General features: G+C 49.9%; 4 protein-coding genes across 4 annotated transcripts; 2 read left to right on the forward strand and 2 right to left on the reverse strand.

Annotated features, from left to right (window-relative positions):
• The first annotated feature begins 1,626 nt into the window (after nucleotides 1-1,626).
• Nucleotides 1,627-4,810, forward strand: STEHIDRAFT_120771 (uncharacterized protein). Its single transcript, XM_007303250.1, has 10 exons — nucleotides 1,627-1,748; nucleotides 1,814-2,062; nucleotides 2,206-2,441; nucleotides 2,613-2,763; nucleotides 2,822-2,876; nucleotides 2,967-3,011; nucleotides 3,259-3,618; nucleotides 4,076-4,115; nucleotides 4,481-4,630; nucleotides 4,694-4,810. The coding sequence occupies exons 7-9, from the start codon at nucleotides 3,325-3,327 to the stop codon at nucleotides 4,564-4,566; spliced, it is 420 nt and encodes a 139-aa protein (XP_007303312.1). The 5' UTR covers nucleotides 1,627-1,748; nucleotides 1,814-2,062; nucleotides 2,206-2,441; nucleotides 2,613-2,763; nucleotides 2,822-2,876; nucleotides 2,967-3,011; nucleotides 3,259-3,324; the 3' UTR covers nucleotides 4,567-4,630; nucleotides 4,694-4,810.
• Nucleotides 4,652-8,363, reverse strand: STEHIDRAFT_110315 (uncharacterized protein; the record flags this gene model as incomplete). Its single annotated transcript, XM_007303251.1, has 4 exons — nucleotides 4,652-4,844; nucleotides 4,924-5,087; nucleotides 5,421-7,889; nucleotides 7,941-8,363. 4 exons carry the CDS (start codon nucleotides 8,361-8,363, stop codon nucleotides 4,652-4,654), a joined length of 3,249 nt encoding a protein of 1,082 aa, XP_007303313.1.
• A 3,569-nt stretch (nucleotides 8,364-11,932) lies between these two features.
• On the reverse strand, nucleotides 11,933-14,196 carry STEHIDRAFT_95978 (MFS general substrate transporter). The gene is made up of 14 exons (XM_007303252.1): nucleotides 14,046-14,196; nucleotides 13,976-13,988; nucleotides 13,874-13,916; nucleotides 13,763-13,811; nucleotides 13,633-13,710; nucleotides 13,493-13,577; nucleotides 13,067-13,437; nucleotides 12,910-13,006; nucleotides 12,661-12,853; nucleotides 12,542-12,599; nucleotides 12,454-12,485; nucleotides 12,372-12,389; nucleotides 12,236-12,303; nucleotides 11,933-12,149 (listed from the first exon to the last, which is right to left on the reverse strand). The coding sequence occupies exons 2-14, from the start codon at nucleotides 13,979-13,981 to the stop codon at nucleotides 12,045-12,047; spliced, it is 1,203 nt and encodes a 400-aa protein (XP_007303314.1). The 5' UTR covers nucleotides 13,982-13,988; nucleotides 14,046-14,196; the 3' UTR covers nucleotides 11,933-12,044.
• A 2,359-nt stretch (nucleotides 14,197-16,555) lies between these two features.
• Nucleotides 16,556-19,167, forward strand: STEHIDRAFT_56448 (uncharacterized protein; the record flags this gene model as incomplete). The annotated part of the gene is made up of 15 exons (XM_007303175.1): nucleotides 16,556-16,701; nucleotides 16,756-16,819; nucleotides 16,878-16,931; nucleotides 16,996-17,085; nucleotides 17,142-17,279; nucleotides 17,352-17,436; nucleotides 17,504-17,554; nucleotides 17,606-17,817; nucleotides 17,871-17,943; nucleotides 17,998-18,084; nucleotides 18,134-18,175; nucleotides 18,225-18,280; nucleotides 18,336-18,454; nucleotides 18,510-18,923; nucleotides 18,981-19,167. The coding sequence occupies 15 exons, from the start codon at nucleotides 16,556-16,558 to the stop codon at nucleotides 19,165-19,167; spliced, it is 1,818 nt and encodes a 605-aa protein (XP_007303237.1).
• Between the last annotated feature and the right edge of the window lie 204 nt (nucleotides 19,168-19,371).

Here is a 19,371-nt window from a genome sequence, read left to right on the forward strand (position 1 = left end):
GATCATCTCTAGCATAGCCATAGTCTCTGTAACTCCTTCATCTTGCTGTTTTAATGTACAAACATATGATCACACAACTTCCTGAGCAGATATGGTACATAAGAATACAATCTTAGGTGAGGACAATGTGCATACTATCGTAATTCGATCAGTACATATATATGGAATGACATGCACAAGTGGACGCCACAGCACGCCACTGAATCTTCGAGTTGACCGGCAAATGCCGGCGCGTCTGCCGCGCATTGCCGGTGGCCACTCAGACTCTACACACTGTCTTACACGACGAACAGCTCAAAAACGGTTCCGCCAATTCCTTAGAAAATTTGGGACGGTATCAAGGAGGGGTATAGCTATCACCTGGCCAATTCTTGGACAAAACGGTTGAAAACTAGTTTAACTTACCTATGTTAAACTTTGGTACCACTGGCTAAAATTTGCTGGCTGAGTGTGACTTGGTGTCTTCGAGTTGCTGCTTGAAGTAGCAGAACTAGAATCTCGAGCAGCATTGTCGACGAGGCTCCCCGTACGGGTTAGGCCGAGGAAATTGAGCACCTGGTCGAGCATTAGAAGCGGTGAATGTCAGAGATGAAAGCGAGGGCTGGGATGAATTTAATTATCCCCACCTTCGAGTATAAATACTATTTTGTCTGGCTGCGATTTATATTCAATGAGGAGAGCATCGGCTAATTTGACAAGACAATTCCATGTCATTTTCGGCTGAGCCTTGTAGCATGAGGCGGTTCATGGTGAATGACAGCGGAAAAATATATCCATTGCACGCAGCATGCGTCTTCACAAGCATTAGCAGCATCAGCCTCCTGTCTTTCTTCCTCTTAACCAATAAAAAAAGACTTACACATTCGAAATAATGAGGTTAGTGTGTGGCGATGAGGGTTCAGGTCGGTGATGCTTTGGTCCTCCTCATAGGCAATGATCGGGCACAATGTTGGGTGACAGCCGGTCACCGAGAGTATCAAATTGATAGTTTCATCGTAATGCATTTCTGGTAACCATAAGACAGAGACATAATAGACTACATATTTCTCCAAAAGATACAATTTCGCACAAGCCAAAACTCAAGTCCAGCAGTGATGACCAAATCCGGCAAAGAAGAAGCAGTGTCAGACCACCCAAGATTGCAGTAACAGATTGGCACGATGTCCAATAGTCAGAGAACAGCCCTCCAGATACAGCTTTTTGTTTGACAGCGAAGTTAGGTCCTGGTAGCACTGGTATCACCGGTGAGCACAGCATTAAGATTGAAACTCGGATGAAATAACTCGAGGACAGCAACAGTGGACAAATCCGACGTAAACGAGGAGCTCAAATGTAAGAATCATGCCTACTAGACTCAGAAAGGTTCGTAGATACAAGGAGTGTGTGGTAAACGTAGAGAGTCGCGGGGGCGAACGAGGTACGGACGTCGACGTCAGGGGAGATTTACCAGTGGCGCAAGCAAGATCCTTCAAGCGTGGGAAAAGTAAACGGGAGATTGCGGGCCTCACTTGGCGCGGAAATAAGTGAGCGAAAAGCAACTTTATGCGTACTCATCTCCGTCGCACTTTATTCTTTCGATGACTGACAAAGTGTAACAAACGATCGCGACCCAGGCCATATCATCGACGAAATAGCAACATATGTTCCATGTCCGCTTCCAACTCGTCTCTCATCAACTAGTTCCGCTTCACTCAGAACTAGAGAGACGAGCGACGCCGCAACCAGATTCACTCGCTGCGTTATAACAGGTATGTACGTCTCCGTACCCCCCTCACGACCTTCTGTACTTACTTCATCCTTTTCTCTACCAAAGTGTCTTCTAATTCACTGTTGGCACGATCTACCACTTGGCCGTTTGTGCAGCGCGGGCGTCAGACCTGGGTGCCACACTCTTCCGAGCTCGTATATGAGTTCCCAATATGCTTTCCTATGCAAATTCATGGTGTTCTCTGATCAAAGAGTGTCATAAAGCGTGGTTCACGGTAAGGAAAGGAAACGTGGTGAGAATGTTAGCGGAAGAAGTAGATGGTTGAAGGTTCGGTGGAGTGAGAACGTCAAGGTGGTACGTCTCTTTTTACCCACTTCGTATCATCATTCGTCTTACCCGAATCTCTTTCATCGACCGTTGAATATCGTTTCTCCATTGTGTTGGGGCGTCTGCGGTGACGTGGCTATGTTTTAGCTGACGATCGGACGCGCGTACAGTCTTTCCTCCGCTTGTCACTTGAAACAATTCCCCAAATGAAAATCTACGTACGGACGCTCGCGGATACCTTTTCCACGAATGGTTCATCAACCGACCAGCGGCCGATCTGATAGTTCGATGATGGGCATGGAGACAGACGAGGGCAGAGGGCAGGGTTAAGTCATCTGAAGAAGCTCTGCGCGGATGAGTGGGAGCTGTATGCGTGTTTTTTCAACTCGGGGGAGGACGACCCTTGGTGCGTTTCTTTTCTTTCACTTCTTTTCTCATATTTCTGTGTGGGTATCTCGTTCGCTTCTTCAATCCATGATTTCCTTTTGCTCCTTGTTCGTTTTCGCTTCAAGTTTATTGGTCGCTGACTTTCCTTCCACCGCGCCGCTTTATATCCCCATTGTCCATATTTCGTTAGGGTCACTCATCCAGCCCTATCGCGAACGATGTCACCAACCGCCAGACATCCATTCGCGGTGCTCGCCTCTCGAACCCATCTACCTACCTACCTACCCTCCCTCCAACTTGCCTTCCTCAACTACGGAACGAAGCATCCAAAGCGCTACCAAGTAAGTGTTTTTCTCTCGCATATATGCGTGCTGTATGGATCTCACCTTGGACGAACAGGCGGAATATATACACTCCTCCGTCGTCTTTGGGCTGCTAATTCTCTCGATCTTATGTACGTCTTCTCCTTTCCTCGCTCTTCTCGCATGGAATCTGAGCTTGGATCAACGCATATATCCACTTCCTCCCTTCCTCCCTGAGCCAGGCGTATGTGTATGTCGGTCTCGCGTTCTTGTGTACTGTTGCGAAGGTGGGTCGAGTCGTCTATGCGTATACGATCGTCGTCGTCCCCGTCTACATAATACCACCTCTATCCCCACCCCATGCTTCAACATCAACACTAAACTCGTATGACGCATCCATTTCTTCTCCACACTCCCCCGAAGAGAATGAATCTCCATCGTCGTCCCTCGATCGTTTCTCTTTTCCCTCTTCCCTCTTCCCGCACAACTCTCATTCACTCACACTCGTTCTCCTATCTGCTCCCGCATTTTCAGGCTCAAGCAGACGTCCAACACCTCTGGTACGGCCATCGCGCCTGCACCCACATCCGGACCGAGCCCATGGCGAGCATCTACGACAAGGCGCTTAAGCGGAAAGATTTCTCCGGGATCGTGGATCAGGACGCGTTGGCGAGTAAAGCGTTGGCGGCGGATGATGCGCGGGTTTTGCGTGCTTCTTCTCAGTCCAACTCTGCTTCTGGTGGTGGTGGTGGTACTTTGACGACGGGTGCCAGTGCGGGAACGAAGCAGATGAGCAAAGAGGAGAGGAAGAAGGCGGAGGATAGGAGGGACGAGAGTAAGGCGGGGGCGGACGTGGGGAAGATTGTGAATTTGATGGCGGGGGATGCGAATCGGGTGAGTCCCTTTCTTTGTCTTTGTGGTTCATGGTTTGGGGAGTGCGGTTGGGAGGTTTAGGTTTGGGAGTTAGTGTTTGTGTTTTCGTGGGGTGAGGTGCTGTGCGTTTGCGTTGTTCTGCCCTTGCGGGGGATGTTAGAGTGAGAGGTGAGGAGTGGGGGGACCGTGCAATTATTTTCTTTCGTCGCTAGCATACGGTCGGATGGAAAGACAAGGGTGCGGGCGCGGGTGCGCTCGTTCGATCGTCCCGACCCCTCTTCAGACTTCGTTCCGAATGTTGTGACCTCTCTTCCGTCCTTCCGTACGGGCCCCCCTCCCTTCGTACATTGAGCGCCCGCTCGCCTTTCGCTGCGTTCCTACTGGAGTGTTTCATCTATCTGTTTTCATTCTGGCTCTTGTTAGCAGTGTGCTTGGGTGTATTGATGATCGCTGATGATGTTCGGTGTTTGGTTTATAGTGCGCGATGATGATATCGGGGATATATTTCATCTATGGAGGTACGTCTGCTTCTCCTTTTATTCAGCAGGATGTAGAAGATGCGAAAGAGCGGAAAGGAGTGTGTGCCGACGTGTTCATGTGTTGTAGCGCCGTTCGAGATTATCATCACCAGTGTGTTTTTGTACCATTGCGTTTGTTACCTTTTTTTTGGGTTCTGCCTCTTTATCCTCTGTTGTGTCCCTGTCCCTTTCATATTTCTGTCCACGTTTAGCGCTAAAAGCGACTGAATGCTACCACACGGTCTAACGCTCCGTCCTCTATCCATTTTATGTACTCCCACCTCCCCCTACTTCAATTCTCCACCCGTCCTCTAAATTCTTAATGCGCGAAACTGACTCGCTCCGCACTCTTACTCCTAATACAGATTACTTGGCATCTCCGCCTTCGCCGGCTTCATCGTCCTCCTCCTCGGTTGGCCACTCAATTCGTTCATTGCCAGGAGGAGCATAAGGATCCAGAAGGGCCTAATGGCGGCGAGGGATAGGAGGGGGTGTTGAATGAGTTGATTGGCGCGGTAAGTTCGTCGCGAGGAGGATCACGGGATTGGGATGGCACAGACGTTGATTCGTTTATGTAGGTCACGTTTATCAAGTTCTTCGCATGGGAGGATCGTTGAATCGAACGTGCGCTCGACGCGAGGGAAGCCGAGATGAAATGGACGATCAAAGTTCCGTTCCCACTCCTTCCACCCAACCCACTTCCCTGACTCTTCTTCATACACCGCACACCTTTTCCACTGATTTCGAATTGCCTGTACCTATACTGACTTCCACCTTTGCTTCTGTTTATTTCGGTGTGTCGACGTACCAATATACGCTCTCCCTCTTCTCTGTATCTTCTCTTTTGGCTTTCTCACCCTTGAAGAAGATCAGGATGGTTGCTCTACCCAACCTTGAGTCATCCGCAACGCGACTTCCTCTCCTCCCCTGCCTCCGGCTCTCCGTAGCAGAGATGGCACCAACGCCGAAGTCCTAATTCTCAGAGTGCAAGCGAAGATGTAGCAATAATAACGGGATAATAGATTGAGAAATTGTGCTCGCTTTGTGGGCCATTAAAGTCGTGCCCCCCATGGGACACTTCCAATCCATGATGAAAGATTGTCGGAAATCAACATTACACATTCACGTATCGCGCAAGGGGAATGAAAGGAAGGAAAAGGTCCTTCACAATCCCTAGAGTACCTATCTATCCTCGTCCATGTCCACGTCCACCTCTTCCTGACCCCAAATTAAACCAACATTGCTTCAAAGTCTCCTCCCTGTCCCACACGCCCTCCTAGAGTATGAGTACGTATGTCCACAAACCCCTCCCATCCCCATCCAAGGCGCAGATCCTATGCTCGTCGGCCTTAGAAATCCGATCCCACCTACGCTGAACTTTGTCCCGATATCACCAGAACCAGCGGTGGTACTTCCAGTGCCACTGACTGCAACGCTCACTCCAACGTCAATACTGATCACACTCAGTAGTTTGTTTGTACCTTCAGTGTCAGCGACAACTAGACCCTCACCCGTCCCAGCAGTGTCGACGCAAATGCCACAACTATCGCCACCATCAGTAATTCCTTTCTCAAGCACCTCAGCAACTCCTCCTAGGACGGCACTCTCAACGCCAACTCCAACCGCATCCGTGCTCCCATCCAGACCACAAGTATTCGCACCGTGACGGACCTTCCTCTCCTCCGCCTCCTTCTCAGCTGTATCTCTTGCCTTGATACGAGCGATGATTTCTCGTGCCTTGCCGGTAGGCTTCAAGGACAAGCTCCTCTCGGTTGCGCGAATCGCGGCGGTCACGGTGGGATTCGGGGAGAATGATTCGAGACCAATGCGAGAACGGAAGTCGACGGGTTGTTTCTCGGCAGAGATGAAAACTGGCGTCGGCGGCGTTGGTGGGATCTTCGCTGTCGCGTCCAAGTCCTGCATTTCCGCATTCGTTCCAACCTTCGTATCTTCCCTCTCCGCCTTCATTTCCAGCTTCGAACCAGCCCACATTACTCCCGCCTCTCCCGCTTCTACATCCCTCTCGGTCACCTGGGCAGGGAAACTGTTCCTCCCTTTCTTCCACCCCTTCGCCACCCCCGAAGCATACAATATCGCCCCATCGAGACCCGCCCTAGACTGACTCGCCTTCGGATTGATACCATAGATCGAACGAAAGGGGCCGTTGTTGTTTGTATTAGCGAGCTTTGAGACCATCGCCGGGGGAGCGGAGGTGGGAGGTGTAGATCCAACCACGGTGGCTGGGGTTCTGCGTCTATTATCTGAGTTGGTCGACGCTTGAATGGGTTTCGATAGAGCAAGTTCGGGCGATGAAGACTTCTCTGGTCCCGTGATGGGCGTACGGAGACGAAAAGTAGAGGGAAGCGAGGAGCGAGGTTTGCTAGGCATTGATCCGCTCTGATCGTAGCTTAGGTACGAAACAAGGAATGGTGCGTTTGCGGATTCTGGACTTGAGGAATTAGCGCCATGGGTGGACGAGGACCGTGGGCCGATAAAGGTAGGGGGCGCTCGACAACGGATGCTTGAGGCCGTGAGAGTCGAGACTTTGGTAGAGGCGGTATATGTGGGGCTCTGGTCTGATGATGAGTAGCTGGTGAGATGACCAGTGGAGGAATTACGAGCATTGTGCGTGGACGGAACACCGGTGGCGAAGATTGATGTGGCGTTGGACGAAAGGCGAGACACGGTAGTGGAAGGCGAAAGAGTCTCAACTCTCGAGGTCGCAGATCTAGCTTTGAATGTAGACGCTAGACTAGCGGGAGTTCTAACCTCAGGAGTGCCGGCGGAAAAAGCACGTTGGGTACGGGAGAGGTTTGATTCATCGTTATTTGACGGTCTAGTAGCAGGAGCCAATGCGGGCACAGAGGACGAGCGAGAAGGATCATCGACAGGGGAAAGGTTAGCGGCAGAAGACGAAGGCTTGGAACACAACAGATTGAGACTGATATGTGATCCCTTGACTGGACTTGTGGACGCCGCTTCAGAGATGGAAGAAGACGATGACGTTGATAAAGGTGGAAGTATCGCTCGAGAAGTAGGTGGCGAAGAAGCAGGCTGTGGTGAGCGTGAGCGGATAGGGGAAGAGGATATGGCGACCAACTTCGTGATGCTGACAGAGTTGTTGGTCGAGATAGAAGACCCGATGAGGCCAGTTTGAGTACATATATCGAGCACAGAAGATATCCCAAGCCCGATCTCGACTTCATGTCCGGCTAGATCTTTGGGACCAATATCCTTTTGTTGCAAGTCATTCGTCGCTGATACAGAAGCATCTTCGACATCGGTAGGGTCATCTTTCGGCGTGCAAGGGGGGCGCGAAGTCGTCATAAGCCCAAGCCCTGAGGGAGAGACGGCCACCGCCACACTGATGGTATGTGTGGTGCAAAAGTCCTTGAGCGAGTTTATTGCAGTAGGATGGGGTGAGATGCAGGACGGTGGTGGTGCTGGGATTGAGGGCGATGTTTCGTGGGAGGGAAAAGAAGGGAGGATGGGATCTTCGACATCGGGCTGAGCAATAGACAAGGAGCAGTACGTAGAGGCAACTTCGGCCGTTGAAAGAGTAGAGCTAATAGTGGTAAACGTGCATGTGTCGGCAGAGGGATAATTCTGGCCCCGAGTGGTCGATTCGACGACTCCGGGAGAAGGTACGGGCGGCGTCGATGAGAAGGAGCTGTTGGCGCTAATAGAATCAATAGTGTCGGGGCCAGAGTTGGAGTCAGAGCACGGAGTGTTCGGTTTAATAAGTCGGAAATGCTCGTGTAAGATGCTTCCAACCTAGGGAAAGATGAGTACTCCGCACAGAACAGGAGAGAGAAAGGGACGCACCACGAACGACGTGCATGGCGTCTCTGGCAGTACCAAAATCTGCGCATCTAGTCTCACCGATAGATCCGCAAGTGATAGTTTCGCCAATTCGCTTTCATCGCTGATATCAAAACCAGACACAAACTCTCCTATGGTCATCAGAGCCTCTAAGTCATCCGTGGAAACTCGATACCATTGCGCCCCAGAGTCGGAGCGTAAAAGTCGCTCTGATTCGAGTTCAGCGTTTCCAAGTGCGACATGAAGTAGTGCAGAGCATAGTAGCTCGGTAAAGAGCGAGAGATCCTTGTCTCGTCGTAGTGGAGACGGCGAGCGAACAGAGTGCAGCCGAGGAACAGAAGGCGAGTCTTCGTATTGAGGAGAAAGAATGTGAGCGATGTCGCCTAGGTTTGTGAACCGCCCGTCAAGCAGTGATATAGAGACCATGATAATCGGGTATTATAGTGTGGTATGGGATAGGATGGCGAGTTGGAGGTACGGTTGACAGTTGTGAATGCGGCGGTGGTCAAAGACGAAAAGTGGGCGCTCGCGCCACACCAGAAGTTGAACCGCGCCACAAACCGAGCCATGCAACGTGGCAAACGACGAGGACTCGGCTGATGAGCTGATCTCTTTCTCAACCATCGACTAGTTGTGCACTCGATTTCGTCTGATGACTCTTGTCTACCGCTGGCGTGTTGCTCCGTAAATGAGTTCTAACAGGTTCTAACCTTGCCTCACCAGCGGTGACGTGTCCCGTCACGTTTATATACTTCCCGTCATCCCCTCTGATGTGCTCTGATCGATACTTTTGAGCAAGTCTCGATAAATACTCGACCTTTAGGAAGGCGATTCGTAGGCGATCCGTATCTTCTTACCGGGAAATATTTCCTAGACATACTTCGCGGAGATGCTCCTGAGAAGCTATTGGCCACAGTACAAGTCCTCGTCTCCATGATGCACCACCACTGTTTCTCTCCTCAGGTCTACTATGCATAATATCAGTCACTCTGTGCTTTTATGCACCGTGGGTCTGCCTTGTGTCACGCCTATCGAACCTTCTTGACCGTCGCCAGTGTCTCAGTGCCACCTATGTCCTATATCTGACGAATTTCACTCCGCACGGACCAAGTGAAATAAACTGTGAGTTAGCCAAAGGACACATCCTCTCTGATACTGACCCTTTTAACCCCGCCCATCGTCCACCATCCCCCAGCCTGTGACACAGCAATGGATACCGTTGCTTTATGGGCGTTATTCCGAAGTTTGAATAGATGAGAGCTCGCTTGCAACTTGTCTGGGAGAACGTGAAAGATAAGCCGTATACCGCCTAATAGGCGGACATATTAGGTTCAATCAAACGTGGACGCTTCTACAAGGACTCAGTTGGTGATGAAGGCAGGATTCGCAGAAGAATCCCAGTGGCTCCAGCGGTAATTATGTCGTGCCCCTCTCTCGTTGTGGATGAACCGAAAACAACTCACCAATTTTCTTCTACGCGTACTAGATCTGAAGAGGGCATGTGGCCACGACGTATCGTACATCTCTATACGACGAGTGCCGAAGAATTTGTGGATGTGGGAGCATTTCCGAACCGAATTTCTCCTTGCTAGCCGAACCGTTTCTGGAGCCCCTAAGGACGTAGAGTATCTCAAGCATTATGGCTTGAAAAGGATGGACCAGGCCGCGCCCACTTACCACGCCATCCTTGTCGTGGCAAGGAAGGTCCGGCACTGTGTTTCGAGAGCCAGACGTTTGAAGTAAGCTCCCACATATCTTACCTCAAGAAATTGCGCTCAACTAACCACGTAATCATCAGACCTTCGCTAATTCGAACTCACAGAATCTGCGCAGAGAATGCCTGGACGCGTTAACGACATTCCATGTACGACAGCAACCTAGATAAAACGACCATCACCTGCGTGGTCTCTTACGAGGCGGATGCCACACGCAAAGCCCTCGCCGCTCATGACCGCAAGGATTTAGTCGAGAACTACGATTGTATTACGGCAGGATATATCGGTACGTTTACAGCCCCGTCACCGAACTAATAACATGCTGGGATTCAGCCGTTCCACAGTCGAGACGGTATCTAGAGCGTATGTGGACAAGCGCCAACCTTGGGGAGGGTTTTCAGTGGGGTGAGGTCCCAATGGGAGCATGTAGATTGTGCGTTGGTCACGTTTGCTAATGTTCGTATTGAAACCAGGTTGCACCATGCGACTCCGAGTTCGCCTCAACCACTATGAACGATGTCTTTACCGCATCAGCACCCAATTACCTGGACTCCCGCTTCGACTGACTTTTGAGCATTCTAGATGTAAGTGTTCATAGCTCCCATACTCATTGGCGCCGGTACCTAAACATGATGAACGCAGCCGTCTCATTACCGACCTTACTACATAGACTATTCTTCCAGGACGTCTGAACGTCTTCTGTCCATCGACGGTTTCCTCATCAGTCTGGATTCCTCTGTTCGCGTTGTCAAAACTTCCACCAAATCCTTCTCTCACTTTTACGGTGCTCCTTTCGGTGTTCCCGCATCCGAGTGGGTAGGGAGAGGGTCCAGTCTCAACATTCGGAATCCGGATGCGTACACTACGTGGATTGTGCACGACTGGGATCTCAGTGGGTCAGAAACCCCTTGCCAGCACGGTTGGTTTGTCGGGAGCGTCTGGGAAAACAAAGTATGTAACACGGGTGATGCGGGTGATTTTAGGGCACCGTGTGGATGTATGTTGACGAACTACTGTACTTTTTCGCGCACAAGTTCACGCCACCGCCCCTCGGCCGTTGCCGAGATGACATAATCCGTTCGTGTCCCGGTTCGCAAGCAGACCGGGACAAGGGACAATGTTCGTGAACATCGACGCTTTTGCAGGGAGACGACCTTTCGTAACCGTTCAACAGGCATTTACCCTCTGAATTTGGGTGAAAGAGCTCACCCAGTAGCAAAATCTAGCCCAACGTGTGTCTCGGAGGCCTTCCTGAGGTCAATTTAGGAGCCTAAAATATATTCACATTTTCGTCAAATTTGGGTCAAATTTTGGTTTGTCCTACTTACAAGTTCCGTGCACGTCAATGGGGTGGGACTGTCCCGCGGCACAGGTTCGTTCTCGGCCCCCATGGGACACGGGACACGAACTTGTGCGCGAAAAACTACAGTACTGTACTATTTCGACCAAGTGTTCGTGGGAGAATTAGGTCAGCCGTGACCACCGCTGAGCCACGGTTCGTTCGGGTGGGCCACGCGTGACGAACAGGCGAAATTGTTCGTGTTCAGGCCCAAAAATTGATTTTTGGCGATTTTTGGCACAAATCGGTCACGATTTTCTGTTCGCGAGCCCCTACGTATGCGTGACCCCGGGACCCACTCTGTTCGTCGACGCACTCTGCGTGATGCGTGACGAACAGTTGGTCGAAAAACTACAGTATTTCATTAGTGTGACATCGTCAGCATCTGTGAAGGCGGAGTGGATGTCGAAATCGTACACGGTGAGCACCGAATCTCCTTACGCTCCTAACCGTCTTCATTCTCACTTATGGTCTACGTGTTGCGCAGTTCAAGGAAAGATGTGCTTCTGCGATCTAGCGCAGTGGTAGTGTAATGCTTGGATCGGCTGTACACTTCTTCGATGGGGAGAATAGGCGGCTACCGAGCTCAAAAAGGCAAGGCTTTTTGATACCAACCTCACGGTAAATGCGATAGTTGACGTGTCTGATAGTGTAGCAATACACCTAACTTCATTCACCTCATCCATACCTGCCTGACTCCGGGACGACGTAAGACAAAGTACCACCCGAAACTATGGAAGTCGATGAGACTCTCACTCGTAAGTCAGTGGACATCGGTTTTTGGCCACCTCCTCCATCAGGATACTTTCACCCACCTAGGGGCTGCCGTACACAAGCCGATGAGATTGTGCCATCCAGTATGTGGACTCATGCCCAATATTTTCTGTCATTCCTCGTATTTTCATGTCTCAAGAACATACGTTCACAATGTGTCGTGAGTCGCAAGATTTGCATTATATGCTCGTGAAAAAAGCTGTCATAAAACGTGAGAGAATCGACCACGCCCGAAGTCTATTGCGAGGTACGAAGGATTGTGGAATGTGGATGAACCGGTTAGACAACAAATTTTCTTTTCAGGGGAGTACCCCTGAGCGACAGCTTCCTGATTTTAAAGTGACGCGCTATGATCATCAACAGAACACCAGCTCCGACGCACGCCTGTAGACAGATTTCGGCCAGTATAAATGGAAGCAAGTCGTCGGGTCAGCAACACGTAGTCCATGATCAAGTTGAAGACCTCGTACCCCGCTGAAGACAGATGGACGAAGCCAAATATATTTGGAAGTGAGGAGGGCACCCATTATTGGCGGACCTGTGGTAAGTTTATAGCGTCAAATTTCTTGGGATTATCTCTCGTACAGCTATAAGCGATGCGCTTACCAACGAAAGTAGCGACACCTTGTTCCATAATGAAAGATATTGTGAGATGGTATACCAGAAGAGTATATATTGACCGGCTTACCTCCAATTGCAAAGCATGTGCCCATGCGGGTCCTGAATCAGTGAGCATGAGCCAAAGTATAGCGCCTGACATGTCAACGTGTACTCACCCGATCTCATTTACACTGTCTGCAAGACCTGAAAGCATAGGTGCCAGTAGTGAAACGTCTACGATCGCAGTACGAGCTTGAGAGTTAGGCAATCTAACAATGATGCTAGTTATGCTTACAAGCACCGGAAGCGAAGCCATAGATGATAGCAATCAAAACAAGACTGGCGACATTCTTCATGACAAGGAACAGGAAACAAAATGCGCCGCAGACGGCTGCGGAGACGATCATCTGATTGTGGACTCCCAAGCGACTGGCAAAGCGGTTTGGAAGTAACCGCCCTGGAAGGTTGGCGGCGTTCATAATGGATATCTTGGGATGTATTCGGCTCGTAATACGAAAGACGGTATGCAGAGACAAAGACTTACAGAGTAGAACGCCAGTGTCGGATCAATACCGTGGGTGACGGCAGACAATTGGAGATAAAATAACGGGAAGTAGCCTCCAAGGAAAAAGAGGAAGTTCCTATCGAGTGAAGTCGGTACATCAGTGACGCATTTTGATGATGGAATAGACACAACGCACCCAGCTACCGCAGTACCATAGTCAGGGTCGAGGAAGAACTGGTACCACTTCTTTGCTGGCGGATCCGTCGCCGGTGTATCGTGGTTCACTTCTTGCTCGACGCCTCGCCGTATCATCAGAACATTAGCAACAATCAACAGGAACCCATTCATTGCGGCGCTGGTGCGAACGCCGTTGTGAAAGCCGACACTTCCGTTGAAAAGCTGATTGAGCATGATGGGGTGAATGATACCACCGACGGCAGCTCCTGATGCGACAATACCCATGACAAAGGTCCGTTTCTTTTCAAAATGCTGTCCAATGACGGCGAGCGATGGGAGGTAGAGAAGTCCTTGAGCGGCCCCTAGACCAATTCCTTGCGCCAGAAAGTTCTTGGGAAAATATTAGTGAATGACCCATGACCGTGAAAAGATTTTAGCTTCATACCTGGTACCAGTGATTAGGCTGCGTCAACGAAATCATGAACAAGCAGAAGATGAAAAGTAAAGATCCTCCAGCGAGCATAGATCGGCTTCAAGCCAATATGTTCAGCGTCCGAATACCCCAATGGTAAGATCACAACTTACAAATATCCCGCATCGAAGATCCTACCAAAAATGAGACCACCGCCAAATACCAGTAGATTGTTCGTGCTCCCTATCCAACTGAGGGTACGATTGAGTCGTCAACAAATGTCGAGAGAAGATAAACTAGTACCTTATAGTGGAGGTAGATTCATTGGTGATGAATTCCCGGGTGTAGAAATCTGACGTGGGGGGAAGCCTCGGTCAGCAGATATTCTGGTTCGTACGGCTTGATATCACGCACCTTGGTATACACCGAAGGCGTTCACGTAGCCCGAGGTAACAAACTAGGAAGATGAATGCTAAGAACTTAACACTTGGCTCTATAGGAGAAGTTAGAACGTACCTGCATGACCCATCTAGAGCACACGACGTCAAGAGCTGTGCATGGTAAGATTATATGTATTATCACTCACGCGGCTATGATGATATCCACATTGTTGATGATTCCTCCTTCAACTTTCTCCAAAGAACCTGAAGGTGTCGTTTCAGTCTCGTCGGTCTTTTCTACAGCAGTCAGTGAGTCTGTCTTCTCAGTAGATGATGGGAGTGCTGTTTTCTCAGACTGGGAGGCGGGCATTGCAGGACCAAGACGATCTAAGAGCGTGCAGTGAGAGGTGAGAGAAGGAAGAGAACCCTTCCGCTGACGCCCAAGGCCTAGTTTGCAGAGTTGTCAGCATCGGCGCCACGATGCTGATCCAGCGCTCCGCGGAGATGAAACCATAAGGAACAACGGGGTTTGAGAACCGGAATCGGACATCCACCGACATCTTTTGCGCGACTGAAACTTGATATCGATTGATGTGGACGAAATATAGACTCCTTATGGGGCAATATGATGACACTTGATGTCGTGCATTGCTACCTTGGGCGAAGGATGTCATTGTGAGCGTTCCACCGATATCATCTCCTGTATGACCGGGTCTCCTTTGGTCCCCATGAAGTGATGCCTGGTACACGCAAAAAAAAGGAAGGTTGCATTTCGTGCTGAACTTGTCTAACCTAGGAGGAGGTCATCATCTCTCTATTTATAGCAAGCAAACATCTGGCAGACTCACACGCGGTATACCCGAAGAGGCGAAGTCGACTACTGAATCCGGGCTCGCCGGGAGTTTTATCTAACGTGGGAGGTCATGGCGAATATCCGCTCGAAATGCAGAAATGCACGTACCTCGAGCGGGCAAGGGAGATGGTGTGATCAGCTCTGGACGGGTCTGGATGATTTCTCCCAGAGATGATTCTCAGAGTAAAACGACCACATGTATTCTTACCGCGTATTTTATGGTACCATATGGAGAATGGTAAACTAAGGCAACTGAGGCAGTCGCACTCTTTCGTCAATTAAAGCGTATTTCGCGTGCGCGGTGGAACCTCTCCAGCGTATAATAGCTACTTGCACATCACGAATTCCTGTCGACTTCCTCAGCATCAATTGGACCGTACTGCAATCAAAGTCTTAAGCTGGCAGGCCCTGTATCTCGGGACTTCCGACGTTCCGTGTCGCGTATCTAAGCTGACAGGCAGACTTACACCGACCGATTTTCACCACAACGTTCCTTTCTCAATGTTTTTGGTACGTAAAGACATGACATGACTATCGTTCAGCGGAAGGGTATAAGATGGCGGTGCGACGCAAAAGAAGACGAAGAGCAATGTGACAACACTATGCAGATGCTTCTGACCCATCACCGCCGGTGTCCTCTTTGAGGAGTACCGTGACCTAGATTCCTACATGGAATTTTTCTACCTTGATGCAACGGGTTGAAGGTCGGTAAATGTATTGCCACACAGGACTAGCTCTTTCGTCCTCCAGACGATGTCTCTCCATGGTTTAACACCATCTCAAAATTGAGCGCTACGCATAAATAAGGAGGCGGCGACGGTCAATACTTAGTTTTGGTTCATCAGTAGCGATCCCCATTGTCGAAGCAAAATATTTTTCATGATGTTCGTTTCGAAAGCTCTCCATGAAAACCTTCATCACCTCGGAGATGGCTGTCAAGTTTTTCTTAACCCGGAAAGTAAGTACTTTTGCGGAATTTGTCTACTGAAAGTAAACTTGGGACTAAAATCCCGGACGCGAATGGTCTGGTCTTAGGTTGCTCAGGTTACCGCTCACGTTCTGAGCGCTACTCGTGCTCTCGGTCTTGACCGACATACATCTGCCTACTCTCACGTCACAGATCTATAACGGCAAGCAGGGAAGTCCGCAGAGTTTTACCGGAGTCACATAACCTACTCACATCGGATGGGGGTCGCTGGTATGGGAGTCGAGCAAGTATCATATACGGTGAACCACCCCGTCATGGACTACCAGGATGCGGACCCTTCCTCACACGAGGACGCGAGATACGCATTTGGTGGAGTTATGCTCCCGTTTCTAATATTAGACTCGGAGCATGATACTGTACGTGATGTTTTTGGAATATTGATGCCAGTGCCTATCACGCCGTGGTGGCGCATGAGGAGGTAGATCACTGTGGGGACTCAGCAATCGTGGTATATGAACCATAGGTGCACCTCTTCCTGCCGCGGTGCCAGCCGTCCATCAAGAATTGATGCGATTTCATCCTAGGATTGCGTCTCATGGGTCGACGCGGTCCATTGCTCCGAGTACATCATCAAGTAAGATTTCTGAGGGTTCGTATGTCCATGGAGAATTTTGGTAGGATGTTGGTCCGTAACCTGCACACGTTGGTCCTGACCGACGCGACGGGCGACGGAGTCTGATTCCATCAGACGCTGCGTTTGAACGGCATCTTTGTAGATCATGTTATGAGGTGCCTTGCACTTAGGGAATATAGTGTTGTACTCTCCCAGGGATTTATATAAAGCTTTCTGGACAAACCAAACTCTATTCACCAGGTTCTCCCTCTAGCCATCAGCTTCGTCCCATCACTATTCCCATCATCAGTCTTCGAATAAAATGCCCTCTGCTCTGCGAAACGCCACCTCTCAATGCCAGCACCGAGATGAGGTTGAGGTCCTCGTTGTGGGTGCTGGTCCCGCAGGTTCCATGTGTGCATATAGCTTGATGAAAGCTGGAGTATCTGTTCGTATCATTGACCAGAAGTATGTCCCCTATTCCTCGTACCAGTAATAAAACCTGATTATCTCTTTACAAAGACATGTAGCGGTGGACCGTGGTCATGCCGACGCCCTTCAGCCTCGTGTTCTCGAAGTCCTGAGGGTGAGTGCCCGGCGCGCTATTCGTTCCTTCCACTCCTCACTGAGATACCCAATATTAGAGTCATGGTCTCATCGACAAAGCGCTCAAGCAGGGAAACAAAATTAATACTACGGTACGTTATAGTTCTATGATACTTTCAAGACGACATGAGTTTCCAATGTACTCGTTTACCAAAGGCAATTTGGCACCCTGGTCCAGGAGATTCGATTCAACGGACTAGTCGTATCCCAAACATCACTGCACCCGGTGGCCTATACCCATTCAATGTATGTACTCTGTAAATTGCTGCCGTATCGCATACCACTCACGCATGAGCTCGCAGCTTACCCATCACCAAGGAACATGGGAGGGCTTATTTACTGATGAGATGGAGAAGTGGGGATATGCCGTTGAGCGTCCTTTCAGGCCAGTTGCGTTGAATCTCAAAAGTGGCGCCGCAGAAGATCCGAATGCATTCCCCGTCACTGTATGTCCCAGATTTGAAGGTCTGAGACGAGCGCCTTGTTAGCTAACTTAGCAAACTGTTCAACAGGTACGCATACAATCATTGGCTTCGGACGCACAGGACGAGTCGGAGGTACATACCATCCGTGCAAAATATCTCGTCGCTGCTGACGGTACGTGTGTCTTACATCTTTCGAGTACTACTGTGACACAACACTAACCGACCGTGCCTTAATTCAGGCGCACATTCTTGGATCCGAAAATCCTTGGGCGTCACTCAGACCGGTGACCGTACAGGTAACAGCAACATATGCTCCCCATCATTGTTCGCGTAACTCACAGAACTTCGAACAGATAGGCGCTGGGGCGTCATTGACTTCGTCCCAAACACGGACTACCCGGACATTCGCTGCACGTCACAAGTGCACTCAAGCTCTGGCTTCTGTCTGATCGTTCCCCGCGAGAACGATATGGTCAGACTGTATGTTCCCTTGGACGACTATGAACAGTACATGGACTCGTCTAAGAACGTCGATCCTGATGGCCTTCTAGAGGTAGTTCTCATCGGATTCTACTACGATTTATTTCTGACACGAATGTTGTTTAGGTCGCCAAAAAGGCATTTCGACCATTCTACATGAATGCCCCTCATGGTTACCATTGGTCGACCATATACACCGGTAGGTCTCTCTCGCTCGCTCGGTCTGTAGTATATGATGTAAATATTGCTGCAGTCGGTCAGCATGTGGCGGATACATTCTCCGTCTCGAACCGCATATTTCTCACCGGAGATGCCGCCCATACCCATTCACCTAAAGCTGGTAGGTCATCTTCCGAGCCCGTAGCGAGCTTTACTTACACGCTTTGCAGGGCAAGGAATGAATGCTAGCATCAACGATGCACACAATATCGGTCGGTGTACTTCATGCTTAACGTGCGAACCCTTCTGATAAGAACACAGCGTGGAAGTTGACTTATGTACTGAGGGGGTGGGCAAGTCGCTCCCTTCTTGACACGGTATGTCCGACTGTTAATTCTCGCATTTCGATATATAATCTGAGCAACATTAAAGTACGACTCCGAAAGACGCAAGTTCGCGCTGGACTTGATTAAGTTCGACAAGCAATATGTCGCAATGTTCGAGAATATGTCACGTTCGCATATAGAGGTTGATCCTCTTGACCACGCTAGGTGAGAGCCTATGACTCTGCCCAAATACGTCGGGATCTGACTAGTGACGGGACAGAACGGTTCAAACCTTCGGCCTCTTTAAGAACGGTATCGGTATCCACTACGGTAACTCGAAGATTGTTTCGGACCAGATGCAGTCGGTCGCTCGCAATCTCATCGTTGGTCGACGATTCCCTCCGGAGATGGTACTTCGCGCTGCAGATGACGAACTCGTGCAGATTCATGATGTCTTGCCCTCCGACACTTCCTTCAAACTGCTTATATTCACGGGTAATATCTACGAGGAGAAGCAGAAGATGCTCGTAAACGCCCTAGCCGACCAGCTCTCTGAGTCTCCTCTCTGTAACCAGCGTCCAATCGGTCAGGGAAGATATATGAAGATGGTGGAGCCTATAGTGATTGTGCGCGGAAAGAAGGGCGAGGTGAGGTGGACTGACGTACCAGCAGTGCTCAGGAATCACTGGTCCAAGTAAGTTGATAACTTCCTTTCTTCGTCGATCAGACCAACGGCTAAATTTCATTTCAGAGTCTTCATCGACGATGTTTGGCACCACGGAGACCAAGGAGGACGGGCATACGAGAACTTTGGCATCGATAAAACAGGGGCTGTCGTCGTTGTGCGCCCAGATGGATATGTGGGACTAGTGACCTCTTTGATGAAGACGCGCTTGATATTCCGTTACTTTAGTACATGGGCTTGCTATCCTTTGTGAAACTGCGTATAGATGTCTGTTGTTTATTTTTGGGTCTTGGTGGGCCCTCGAGTATAGTTAGTTGGTGCATCCTCGCGTTGATGACGGCGGCGGCTCTTCAGGCGAAGAGTTTACTGTTGGCAGCACTCACTAGTAGAAGTCCTATACAGCGGACGAGATCAAGTGGAACCAGAATCTTCAGACCAAGAAGTCTGTATCCAAGGC

The sequence above is a fragment of the Stereum hirsutum genome, assembly GCF_000264905.1.
Source record: "Stereum hirsutum FP-91666 SS1 unplaced genomic scaffold STEHIscaffold_6, whole genome shotgun sequence".
Lineage (NCBI taxonomy): Eukaryota > Fungi > Basidiomycota > Agaricomycetes > Russulales > Stereaceae > Stereum > Stereum hirsutum.